At 37.5% G+C, this 12,932-nt stretch overlaps 1 protein-coding gene across 1 annotated transcript; it reads right to left on the bottom strand.

The window, feature by feature from the left end:
- Window positions 1–4,049: 4,049 nt before the first annotated feature.
- LOC131145816 (uncharacterized mitochondrial protein AtMg00300-like) lies at window positions 4,050–8,454 on the bottom strand. Its single transcript, XM_058095001.1, has 2 exons — window positions 8,103–8,454; window positions 4,050–4,162 (listed from the first exon to the last, which is right to left on the bottom strand). Exons 1-2 carry the CDS (start codon window positions 8,452–8,454, stop codon window positions 4,050–4,052), a joined length of 465 nt encoding a protein of 154 aa, XP_057950984.1.
- Window positions 8,455–12,932: the final 4,478 nt, after the last annotated feature.

Below are 12,932 nucleotides of genomic sequence, written 5' to 3'. Positions count from 1 at the left end.
TCATTCTCCTCTATTCTGGGATGAGTTAGGTGAGCGGCGAGTTATGGGGCTAGAGCTAGCGCAGTAGGCATATGATAAAGTTTGACTCATCAGATATAGAATCAGTGCAGCTCAAGGCTGGTAGAAGAGTTACACTGATACTCATCATAGGAAATTGGAATTTGATATGGGAGATCACGTGTTTCTGAAGATAGCGTCATTAAAAGGACTTATGAGATTTGGAAGGAAGGGTAAGCTTAACCCTAGGTCTATTGGCTCATTTGAGATCCTTGAGAGAGTGAGGTCAGTTGCCTACAGGCTAGCCTTACCACCCATTTTTTCTAGAATACACGACGTATTCCATGTTTCCATATTGAGGAAATACGTCTTAGACCCCTCCCATGTGATCAGTTATGGTGAAATAGAGCTCGGGGATACTCTGGCGAATGAAGAGGTACCAGTGCAGATTTTGGATAGGAAAGAACAAGAATTGTGCAATAAGAAGATTCCTTTAGTAAAAGTCTTATGAAGAAATCACGAAATAGAGGAAGCTTTATGGGAACTCGAGGAGCAGATACGACAGAAGTACCCGTACCTCTTTTGTGGGAATCAGTAGTAATCAGGAAAAGTTATTGGTAAATATGTAAAGTTTCCTTTGTACAGGTTAGTTAGATGTAATAATTTTCGGTAGTAGATAGTATTTTGGTTGTGGAGAATTTTATTTTATGTGTATTGTAATCTCCCAGAACCCTGAATGTAACCATGGCATTCCTCCGCCATAAGTAAGGGTAAGTAATAAAATAAGTAGCCCATTTTCTTTAAAGGATGGTGTCAATACAAATAGTAAATTTTGAGGACAAAATTTTATAAGGGAGGGCGAATGTCGAGACTTGAAGAATTATAATATTTAAATAATAAAAGAGGGAGAAAAGGAAATTTTAAAGGGGATCACAACAGGATCTCTTTGACAAATGCAAAGCGTTCGTCGACGAATCAGCTTATTGGGATCGTTGATGGGGACACATGTCTCGTCGATGAAAAATTACCGGGAGGCTGCTTTGTAGGATCTGAAGTTTATTGACGATGAATAAGTGTTCGTCGACGAACTCTCTAGTTGGCCTCATCGACAAAGTGACGTGTCTCGTCGATAAAGGCAAGTGTATAAATAGTTCAAACTCGGATTTCCAACATGAAATCTTGCATGCAACTCCTCATTTCTCTCTCTACTTCGTCCTCCACCCCTTCTCTCTAGATTTCTAGCTCCAATTTTTGTTGAATTGATGATCCGAAGCCGCCACGTTACTCCTGGGAAGTTTCTCTTCATTTCTGCCGAATTGGATCGTTGGTTAGGCTAACTTGGAAACCATCCTAAAATTTGGGTAAGTTGGTTAATTTCAGTTTTATTAGGTATTTGGTGTTTTTGGACTGAGGAGGATATGTTAGGTAGGATAATATTTAAGTTTTGTTGGGGGAAAAATATTAATTTCAGGGTGTTGTGCTGGGAACACTACGGGTGTAGGATTGGGTGTTTTTGTGGGCTTCTTAGTAAGTTAGGTAAGGGGATAAACTAAGTCAGTATTTCCATGAAATTATTTATTAATATTCAACTTTTATTTTCAAGGAAATTATGTCTGTTATAGAACGAAGTTTGGAAATACTGCTATTTTCAGGAAAATGATTTTAATACTATTCAACAGGGAATATGATTTTGTGCAGATTTTATGAATAGAATAATATTCTCTTTTGTGTCGCATGAGTAGGAAATTATATGATTTTATGAATTATCGGAATATTATGTTTTCAAAATTAGCACGTTATTACTATTTTCAGGAAAATATAAAAAACGATACGGAAACTATGTTTAAAGTATGGTATTGAAACAGTACGGATATTTTAAACTATGTATGTTAAATATATGCCAGCATAAGGGCCGTGATTTTACATGATATGATATGCTAGCGTAAGAGCCATATTTTCCATATTTTATTATGTCGGCGTAAGGGTCGTGGTTTATATATTATGATATGTAAAAATACATGAAAATATTATTTTGACAAATGTTATTGTGAAACAGCTATGTATCGTTATTTGAGATTTACTATATGTTATCAAAACCCGATGGCTTGGTTTAGGCTTTCAGGAAGCACGATACCACAGTAGTATGATCACGATCATGTATATGTTAGTGCTATCACATGTCGTAACGGACAGTGGGAGATTAGTATTCGATGTGGTTTATGGTAGTGCAGGTGTCCCTCAGGCATCTGGACTAGAAGAGGCAGACCCATCGTACTTACAGACTTATATTGATCTAGCATGGTCGGCCAACCATTGCTAGGTCCCACCTTCGAGCCACACAACCTAGTAATGTTGGGGTAAGACATGACACTAGCCAACTATCCATCCAGGGGGTTATTTCATGTACAGTTATATAAGATGATTTTCATGTATAGAAATTCAGTATGTTATACCATGATATGATAAATTATGTTTTTCCTAGATATGATACAGGTAGTTTTATCAAAAACAATTTATGTACTGTTATACGTATAACACGAAAATACTCATGTTACCACACACTGATATAAGTTTATTTCCCTTATTGAGAGGTGTCTCACCCCAACTATATAAACATTTTAGGAAATCTAGGTAGAGGAGTAGATAGAGCTCTGCGACAATAGAGTTCGACTAAGCTACCCTGTCAAAGGGCGAGTTGATGAGTTAGGGTTAGATTTATTTTTGGGAAGCGACCCTAGGCTACTTGTGGTATTTTGTGGATGATTGTATATATATATATATATATATATATATATATATATATATATATATAATAGTTTTAGTGGGACTCTGGTATTGTGGTTGATTGCATGGTATGTTGTAATTTATATTTCCAGCTGCTTAGGTATCTGAGTAGTATTTTGGGTATATCCCTGGTACTCATAGGTCCAGGTTGATTATGTTATTCAGTTGTATAGGATTATTATATTGAATATTATTATAAAAAAATTTAAATTGGTAAATTAGGTAGGTCGTTACAATAGGAGTCAACGAGTAAAGATCGACCAAGTTGGAGGAAAGGATTAAAAAGATAGACCAAATTGAGAAGATGATGAAAGAAGGCCGAACCAACCCCTTCTACAAGGAAGCCTCTTTGAGATCCTCGGAGCTGCCATTCACTAAAGAAGTGATGGAGGTCCCGCTGCCCAGCAAATTCACAATGATAACCTTTGAAAGGTACAGGGGTTTGTCTGACCCGGTCGATCATCTGGACACCTTCAAGATGTTGATGCAATTACAGGGCGCACCTGATACCATTATGTGTCAGGCATTTGTTGCAACCCTTAAAGGTAGTGCCAGAGATTGGTATCGAACCCTACGTCCTCGATCAATCGGTTCTTTCTCAGAGATGGAGCAGCGTTTCACCGGCCATTTCCTCAGTAACTAAAGAATCTTCAAAACGTCGGCTCATCTGATGAGCATGGTTCAGGGAGAAAGGGAGACACTTAAAAAGTTCATGCACCGCTCCATCACCGCGACCGTGGAAATTCGTAACATAGACATTGGAGTGGTGTTGCCAACCGTGACCACAACCCTTCAGTCAGGAAACTTCATGTCTTCTCTAGGAAAGAGAACCCCAGCTGACATGGGGGATCTGATGGCAAAAGCGCACAAGTATATTAATCTGGAAAAGGTAATGGACACAAGAAAAGAGCGAACCTATCTGAAGAGAAAGAGTTCGAAGGATACGGGGAAGGCCTCTAAAATAGGGAAAAGGCAAGAGAGTAACAAGTTGCATAGAAGCCTTAGGGGGTTAGGACATACAAGTAAGTTCTGGTCCTACACTCCCCTAGATGTCTCGCATACCAATGCCCTAGGGGGTTCTGACCTAATCTAGCATGCCCAAGAAAATTGTTCCATAAAATTGCATCTCTGTCAGTTATGTACTCGAACATTTTGTGTGCCTTTATTAAATTATCAAATTTTACATACATACCTATAACTGAATTCTCTCTTACACTATTTGATTTCAGCCCAAAAAATGAGCGCATAGCTCATTAGGCAAAAAAAAATCAGCCTAACTGACGAGCAAAGAACGTGAGGCCAGAAAACTGCCCATCAAATGAGCATAGCTCATTAGGCGAGATCGGCCCAACTGAAAAGCAAAGCTTGTGAGGCCAGAAGACTGCCCAACAAATGAGCATAACTCATCAGGCAAGATCGGCCCAACTGACGAGCAAAGCTCGTGAGGCTAGAAGACTACCCAACAAATGAGCATAGCTCATTAGGCGAGATCGGCCCAATTGACAAGCAAAGCTCGTGAGGCCAGAAGACTACCCAAAAAATGAGCATAGCTCATTAGGCGAGATCAGCCCAAATGATGAGCAAAGCTCATGAGGCCAGAAGACTACCCAAAAAATTAGCATAGCTCATTAAGCAAAATCCGCCCAACTGACGAGCAAAGCCCATGAGGCCAAAAGAATTCCCAACAAATGAGCACAGCTTATTAGGCAAAGAATACCCAACTGACGAGCACAACTCATCAGGCCATATAACCACCAACAAGTTAGCACGACTCACTAAACAAAAAAGACCCAACGATGAGCAGCTCGACATAAACAGCTCGGCAAGATTTACCTTGAAGGGCAGCTCAACAGAAAATGCCCACGAAGAGCTGCTTGGCGAAAATAGCTAAGCGAGAATTTCCTTGAAGAGCACCTCAACAAAAGTTGCCCACAAAGAGCAACTCAGCGAAAAGTGTCGTGAAGATCAGCTCGGCAAGAAATGATATGATGAACAACTCGACAAGAAATGTCACGACGAGTAGCTCGCCAGAAAATGCCCACGAAGAGCTGCTCGGCAAAAACAGCTTGGCAAAAAGTGCCTTGAAGAGCAGCTTGGCAGACCGGCCTTAAGCCTAGGTAGACCGAACCTACGAAGGGTTTAGAAATGCCTTCGACCGGTTGACCAACACCTTACTCGGCCAATCGAACCCTTTAGAAATTCAAATATCTCTATGAGAGGACAGCGAACCAAAGCCTTGGTCCGGTCAACCGAACCTCTCAGGTTTTGATAATTACCAGCGGTAAAACGTAATTAATTCTTCATTAAACAAATTCTAAAATATCGAGCGTGTCCCTAACGGTCATAATTCTTTGAAAATCTACAAATAAGCCTTTCATTAGCTCAATTAGCAACTTTGATTAGCTTTAAAATTCTCTCAAAACTTTTCTTATTCAAAGTTCCCCCAAAAACACTTTTATTGCAAAATCTTATTTGGGGCAAAATTTTTACTCTCCTACTCTCTTTCCTTTTGTTCATTTGAAAAACTTTTTGAAAGAGAACATTTTTATTTTAGGGCATTTATTTTTGCATCCATGCTTTCATAGATAAATTTTTATGTTGCAAAAATCATTTGAAAAACCAAAACCCTAGGTTCTCCTACTTCGTATTGAAAAATATTTTTGGAGAATATTTCTTATTAGGGTAAAATGTTTGAAGCACTTATTATATACATTATTTATTATTTTGAAAATAACACCCTTACTTTGTGAGCATGTTTCATATCATTAATGAGTGCATTTTCTTAAGCTTTACTATGTACATCTCTTTTTGTATTTAGAAGCATTTTAATGTACAAAAATGTTTTATATGTAACGGTTGCCCGTAATTTGAACTGGGGAGTCTCTGCCCCATAAGAAATTCTGGTTCGGTTCAGCTCAAAAATTGAACTGGGAAGTCTCCGCCCCGTAAGGAAGACCAGTTGGGCTCAGTCTGGTAATTGAGTTGGGTCTTGGCACCGCCCGTAAAGAGTTGTTGGGTTATAGCTCCGCCGAGCGAGTGTAGCTGGGGTTTACCTTGCCCCGTAAGGAAAGGTTTTAAACAGCTTCTACTCCGCCCGGTTAAGTGAGCTGAAATAGCGGAATCCTTGGGGGGTATACCAAGGCGGGGACGTAAGCTGGTTTGGCCGAACCTCGATAGCAAATTTGGTGTCTCTCTCTCCTAATCTCATTTACTTTCTACACTTTAATTTCCACATGTATATGCTTGTTTATTTACTGTCAATTATTTGTATGTACACATTTAATTTAAATGAGATATGTTGCACTAGTGTATGTTCACATTAATTGGTAAATCATTTCATATACACGCTTTAATATTTAAATGGGATATGATGAGGTATATGTATGCTAATATTTAATTTGTTATGAATGCCTTATTGATTTTAAATATTATCATACATGATCATTTGGGGAATTGATACTGCTTAGAAAGACCCTAGGTTGCGAAATACTATCTGAGATCTTAAATTGACCTAGGAAGTTTTTAAATCTCAAATTCACCCCCTCCCCTTCTTAGGATCACACCAATTACATCAAATAGTAGACAATTTAAAGTAATTCGCTAATGGTTTACATATCGGTTTTGCATTAGCCATGCTAAACCACTCCAACACCTTCTCCACATAACCGCCCTGAGATAATCACAACCTCCCTGGAGTTCTGTCCTAGAAAATCTCTATCCCAAGTATCTTCTTGGCTGCACCAAGATCTTTCATGTCAAACTCTTTATTCAACATATTCTTCAACTAATTTACCTCAGTTAAGTCCTTTAAAGCAAATAGCATGTCATCAACATACAACAATAAGAAAATGAGAGAATCATCATCAAGATATTTTACATACACGCAGCAATCATACTCACACCTCCTGTAGCCTATCCAGATCATATAGGAATGAAACCATTTGTACCATTGCCTCAGAGACTGTTTCAGCCCATAAAGAGACTTCTTCAGTTTGCAAACTAAATGCTCCTGCCCGAGTTGATTGAATCCATCTAGTAGTACCATATAAAACTGCTCCTCCAAGTCACCATGGAGAAATATTGTCTTCACGTCCATTTATTCCAAAAGCAAATCATAATGTGTCACTAATCTCAACACTACCCTAATGGAAGTGTGTCGGACCATAGGTGAGAATATTTCATCATAATCTACTCCTTTCTTCTATGAGTACCCCTTTGCCACTAACCATGCCTTGCACTTCTCTCCTTCCTTTTCCGAAATTGTTTCCTTCTTCCTATATACCCATTTTCAGTCTATCGCCCTCTTCCCATCTAGAAGCTCCACCAAATCCCAAGTTTGAGTCTTATGCAATGACTCCATTTCCTCCATTATATCACCCATCCACCTACTTTTCTCCTAGTTGTGCACTGCCTTTTGAAAAGTAGTTGGATCCTTGCAACTAGTAATGAAAGCATAAGATACCATATCATCAAATCCATACCTGGGCGGTGGTCTGATAGTGCGTCTAGATCTCTATATAAAAATACTATAAACTCGTTGGTTTCCCAAGCTAGAACTCTTTGCAATGGGGGGACCAAGATCATTACCCTAAGTTTCTAACTCTACCTACATAGCATGCTCATCTTTGCTCTAGTTTTCTGGCTTCTATTTCTTTTCCTCATCTTCTTGAGTATGCTTCACTATAACTTTCTCATTGAAAATTACATCTCTACTGATCACCACCTTGTTTGCCATTGGATCCCATAATTTGAACCCCTTCACACCTTTCTGATACCCAAAAAAAAAAAAACATAATGTCTAGAATTTGCGTCAAACTTCGATCTCTTCTCACTAGATATGTGCACATAGGCTAGACAACTGAATACCCTCAAACCGGAGTAGTCTACCACATTACCCGTCCATACCTCCTCTGCCACTTTCCCCTCTAGTGATGCCCTTAGCAATCGATTTACCAAGAAACATATCATACTAACTGTCTCAACCTGGAAGTTCTTTACTAGCCCTGCATTCAACCTGAGTCACTGAGCTTTCTTAACAAGAGTTCATTTCATCCTTTTAACCACACCATTTTTTTGTGGTGTCCGGCGAACAGTTAATTGTCTCCTTATGCCCTGTTGCTCACAAAACTCCATGAACCTCGAATCAACATACTCGGTCCCATTTTCTGACCTGAGGCATTTAATTCTCCTCCTAGTCTAGTTTTCCCCCTCAGTTTTCCACAATTTAAACCTGACAAACGTATTTGACTTGTGCTGCATGAAGTACACCCAAACCTTCCATGAGTAGTCGTCAATAAAACTCACAAAATACACATGTCCACCCCATGATGCTGCTCTCATCAGCCCCCAAACATTAAAATGAATGTAATCAAGAATATCTTCCATCTTGTGCATAACTTCTTTGAACTGCACCATGTTCCGCTTCCCAAGAACACAAAACTTGCAGAAGTTTAGCTTGCATGTTTTCATACCCTTCAGAAGTTTCCTTTTGTGAAGTTCTTTCATGTCATGCTCATTAATATGCCCTAACCGCATATGCCGCAAAATGGTGTCATCAAATTCAAAATCTATGGCTGTAGCTCCACCTACAATTGTAGTGCCAAACAATGCATAAATGTTTCCATCTAATTTATGCCCATTCATCATCATTAGAGCACCTTTACACACCTTCATAACTCCACTTTTGGACTTGTAACTAAATCCATTACAGTCCAAAGTGTCTAATGAAATTAGACTTTTTCATACGTCCGGTATATGCCTTACATCACATAAGGTTCTTATAGCACCATCAAACATCTTAATTCTTACATTTCCTATTCCAATGATTTTACATGAAATATCATTACCCATAAGGATGGAACTAGAATTAATCAACTTGTAAGTGTTGAACCACTCCTTATTTGGAATCATGTGGTAAGCACACGTCGAGCCTAGGATCCAAGAGTCTGTGACGCGATTCGACTCCGACGAAATTGAAGTATATCATCATAACTACATTCTGAATTTCTTTCTTCAACTACATTTGCTAATTTTGAAGCGCCTTCTTGCTTTTCAACATTTCCTTTCTTCCATTCCGAACACTCTGGTTTTATATGCCCTTTTTTATCACACTTAAAATATTGGATATCGTTTTTCTCATTGGACTGAGATCGGGACTTATTTTGAATTGATCCATTTTTGAATTTTTCTCTCCCACATTCATGGTTACTTTTCACCTCAAGCCCTTCAACATGAGAAATTTCATCGCTGCCTTTATTTCTTTGATGAAACCCCAACAATGCGCTTGTTACCTCTTCCAAATTTAGGGTCTCTTTACCCCATGTCACAGTTATAACCAAGTTCTCATACATGTGAGAGGCTAGAAGGAATTCAGTAGCATCAGCGCCTTGTAATCTTCCTCGATGAAAACAAAGGTGTAGTCCTAAAATTTTAAAATTTTTATTTCAAATTTTTTAAGAATTCTTAACCTCTTGTTGATTTAACAATCACACAAAACTCAATCAAGCAAAAATATATTCAATCAATCAAGGTGTAGCACTTTGATAGATTCAATTTTGTTATATGTAGCCCTGTGTATATGATTTATATTCAAGCCTTGTAGTGAATATGAATTTGAACCAAACTCTGTATATATGAAATCGTTCCCTCAATGTAAACCACAACTCAATTCCCAAACAACTCCGAATTTAAATAAACTCTTTAGTTAATTTGTCTTTGGGTGTTAACCAAACAACGTACTTCCTTTGGAGGTTTCCGCAACATTTTGATTAACCAATGTACTCCCTTTCAGTTTCCACAATCCCAAATCAAAATTAAATTTTAAGTTTATTTAATTTTCAAATTACTTAGTTTGTATAATTAAGAAAATTAAATCATCCACATAGTTTATATATGCTGAATGTAAAGAGAGTAAGGGAAAGAGAGAATGAGACTGAGTTTTTACGAGGTTCGGCTTATCCCCAGCCTACATCCTTGCCTTTGGCAAATCACCAAAGGATTCACTAAACCAGTTCCATTGTCAGGCGGAACAACACCATTTACACACTCCTTCAGTAGGCTAATGCCCGCCTCTCCAAGTGATATCCCCTCACTCGGTCACTCTTTCAATAGGCTAGAGTAGAACCTCTCTAAGTGATAACCCACGCTTAGCCAATGATCCAAACACCTTGGAATGTCAAAGAACCAAAAGAAACACAAGATACAAGTTGCGTACAAGTATACTCTCACAAAGAGCAGATTAGTACAATTTCAAAAACTATATACTTCAATGTAATTCAAAATTTTAGATTGAAGCTTTAAAAGTATATCACTGAATGATTCTTTCAATGGATGAAGGAATTAAAACTTGTAGCACAAGATTGATGATTTGGAATCAGCAAATCCTCAGTAGAATTCATGCAAGTTGAGAGTGAAAGGGCCTTTGAGAATTTTGAAAACAATTGAGAGAGATTGAATGCTGAATTTAATTCTTGGTGGTTAAATCAATTGAACCTAGGTGTATATATAGAAGTGGAAAAGTATCTAGCTAGTTCCCCAAGTTAACTTGGAGTAGGGTCCAAGTTTTAAATAAGTTTGAGCCTCAAGTAATTGAATTTTTCAAAATATGTCTGTTATGTATTTTAAATTTTGCTGCGTGGCAGTTGACTGTGAGGTTTCTGTCAGTCGCCTGCCAATGCATTACTTATATAAAATACACAAGCAATAGGATGGCAGTCACCTATCAACATGGGGTCGGGCGTCTGTCACTAAATAACTCAGTTTTTAAAAACAAACAAAAGGGCGACAGTTGACTAACAAAACTCAGTCAATCATCCTAGACAGTTGACTGACATGTTTTTGTATGTACATTTTAAAATCTTTAATATGACAGTAGACTGTCCATCTGGAGTCAATCGTATGGCAAGTAAAAAATTTGGCTTCAAACTTAGTTTTGTTCTCTCTCTCTCTTTGCCTACTTATTTCTTAGAATATCTATTTGTTTTCTTTTAAAAATATGTTCCAAGATCTAAAACTAAGGTCTCTAAGTCTCATTTGCCTAATGAGTTTCAAAATGAAAATTCATACTTGAAGTACTTACAAAACTTGTCCTAAAGACTCATTTGACTCTTCTTTACTTTGAGTTCTCTTCTTATTTGACTCTTCTTTGCTTTGAGTTCTCTTTATTGCTGAGCTTCAATGATCTTGAATTTGATGTCAGCTTTCAAGATTTATCTCTCTTGATCTTTCAACATTGCTTTAGATTTTGAGCTTCATTGATCTTTGAGCTTTCCATGTTGATCACTTGAGCTTTCATTCTTAAAGCTTTTTCTTTAATATCAATGCTCTCATGATCTTCAAGTTTTAATCCATGTCTTAAGCTTGATATAATCATCCTTCTTTGAAGTATAAGCTTTCATGAATTCTTTTACCTTGCATTCATCATTGAGTCTGAAAAGACATCACTAAACAGAGCATATTAAGTTCTACTTGTTTGTTAGCATCGAAACAGGATATTAAGCCTTGTAAGACCAACACTCGAATTTCACGTCAACTCACATTAAATCACTTATGATTTGCTTGAATGTGTTGATGTTGTTGACTCTATGAGTCCGATCCCATTTTGATAATGACAAATCACTTTGTATCTTACCTGTGCACTGAGCATTTGAACAGGATTACTCTTAGCACGCGCAGATGATAAGGATACAATGGAAGCCATAAGGAACTTGATGCTCACACCACAGGATGGCATTTGAAAAGCAAAAGGAATGAAGACCGAATTTGTCAATTATAACTACATTACATTTTTGGGTCTGTAATAATGCATTGCATACATGATAGGATTTAATGCTCAAAGGTCATAGATTTACCATTAGGTTCCAAAACCCTTCAAATTAAAATGGTATATCTTATTCACATAGGGTTGAAAAAAGTTTAAGGAACTAAATAGGGCAAAATCTTCAACTTTAAAGAGCCCCAGTCGACCGACCCATGCATATTTGAAATGCCTCGGCTGACCGGCTTTATTATCTGGCATTATTTTTAAAGAACCTTGGCCGACCGACCAAAATTTGAACTTATCTTCCATGGTCGCCTAACCCTTAAACACAACCCCTTTTAGCGTACTCGGTCGAAAGGTCTTAACAACCTAAACATACCTTGGCCGACTGAACCTATGAAGGTTCAGAAAATCGCCTATTGGCACAGCCAACTAGCTTGGTGCTCTGCCAACCGACCATGCATTATTTTGAAAATATTAGAGGACCGACCTTTATACTCAGCCAACTGACCTTCTCAGGTTGGTATTGAATTTCTTCTTGGTCAGCCGACTAACCCTTATGTCAGTCGACAGACCCTCTCGAGTTTCCAAGTTTTTACTGTGCTAATCAGGGTTAATTTTTAATTAAACATTTTTTAAAATTCCCTTCATGTCCCTGATGGTCATAATTCTTGGGAATCCTATATATACCCCATCATTATTCTAGATTAGCAACTTGATTAGCAAAAATTCTCTCTGAAATCTTTTGTGCTCTCATTGCTTACATACTTTAATTTTCAAGCATATTATATACTCTCTCTTTCATTCTTTCTTGTTAAAATTATTTTAAAAAGAAAGCATCATCTTCATACTCTTCATTTACAAACCAATTGCAACTTGGAGTGTGCTTGATTTTCATAGTTGTGGGCTTACTCATATATTGTTAAAAGATCATGCTCTCAAATATCCTTTTACTTTTGAAAATCTTTCTTGAGAGTTAGCTTTGGAATTTTTCCCATATTATTTCTTATTGATAAATATTGTTGGGAAAATCTCCTCTTTGCTTGTGAGTCTTTTTGCATTTTCATTGCAAGACTCAAGAGCTCAACCTGTGCTTGTGGTAAAAAAATACTTTTGTGAGCTATATCCAACATCTCCCATACTTCATTTTGAAATTAATTTTTGGAGATATTATTTCAAGCATTAGATCTTTGAAGAGTTCTTAATATAAAATTTCTTGTAACTCGAAGATCATTATCTCTTACATATTTCCTTTGAGAGATATATTTACATAGACTCTATTGAGCATAAATATTTGTCCTACAAGAGTGCATTGGTTATACTGTGGTACATATCTGCTTAGTATAGAAGCACTTGTATTGTAAACAAAATTTATACTTCCTGTTGTATTCCA

Source organism: Malania oleifera, chromosome 13 (assembly GCF_029873635.1).
Source record: "Malania oleifera isolate guangnan ecotype guangnan chromosome 13, ASM2987363v1, whole genome shotgun sequence".
Classification (NCBI taxonomy): Eukaryota; Viridiplantae; Streptophyta; class Magnoliopsida; order Santalales; family Ximeniaceae; genus Malania; species Malania oleifera.
Note: the sequence above shows the minus strand (reverse complement) of the source record. Positions and strands in the feature narration are given on the sequence as shown.

Bases quoted from the DNA above. Each gene is read 5' to 3' on its own strand.
- LOC131145816 (XM_058095001.1), bottom strand. From the start codon at position 8,454: ATGAAGGTGTGTAAAGGTGCTCTAATGATGATGAATGGGCATAAATTA. The intron at 4,163-8,102 runs GTGGACATGTGT...TTTGTTGGGCAG, and splicing joins GATGAGAGCAGCATCATGGG to TCTTCTGGCCTCACAAGCTT.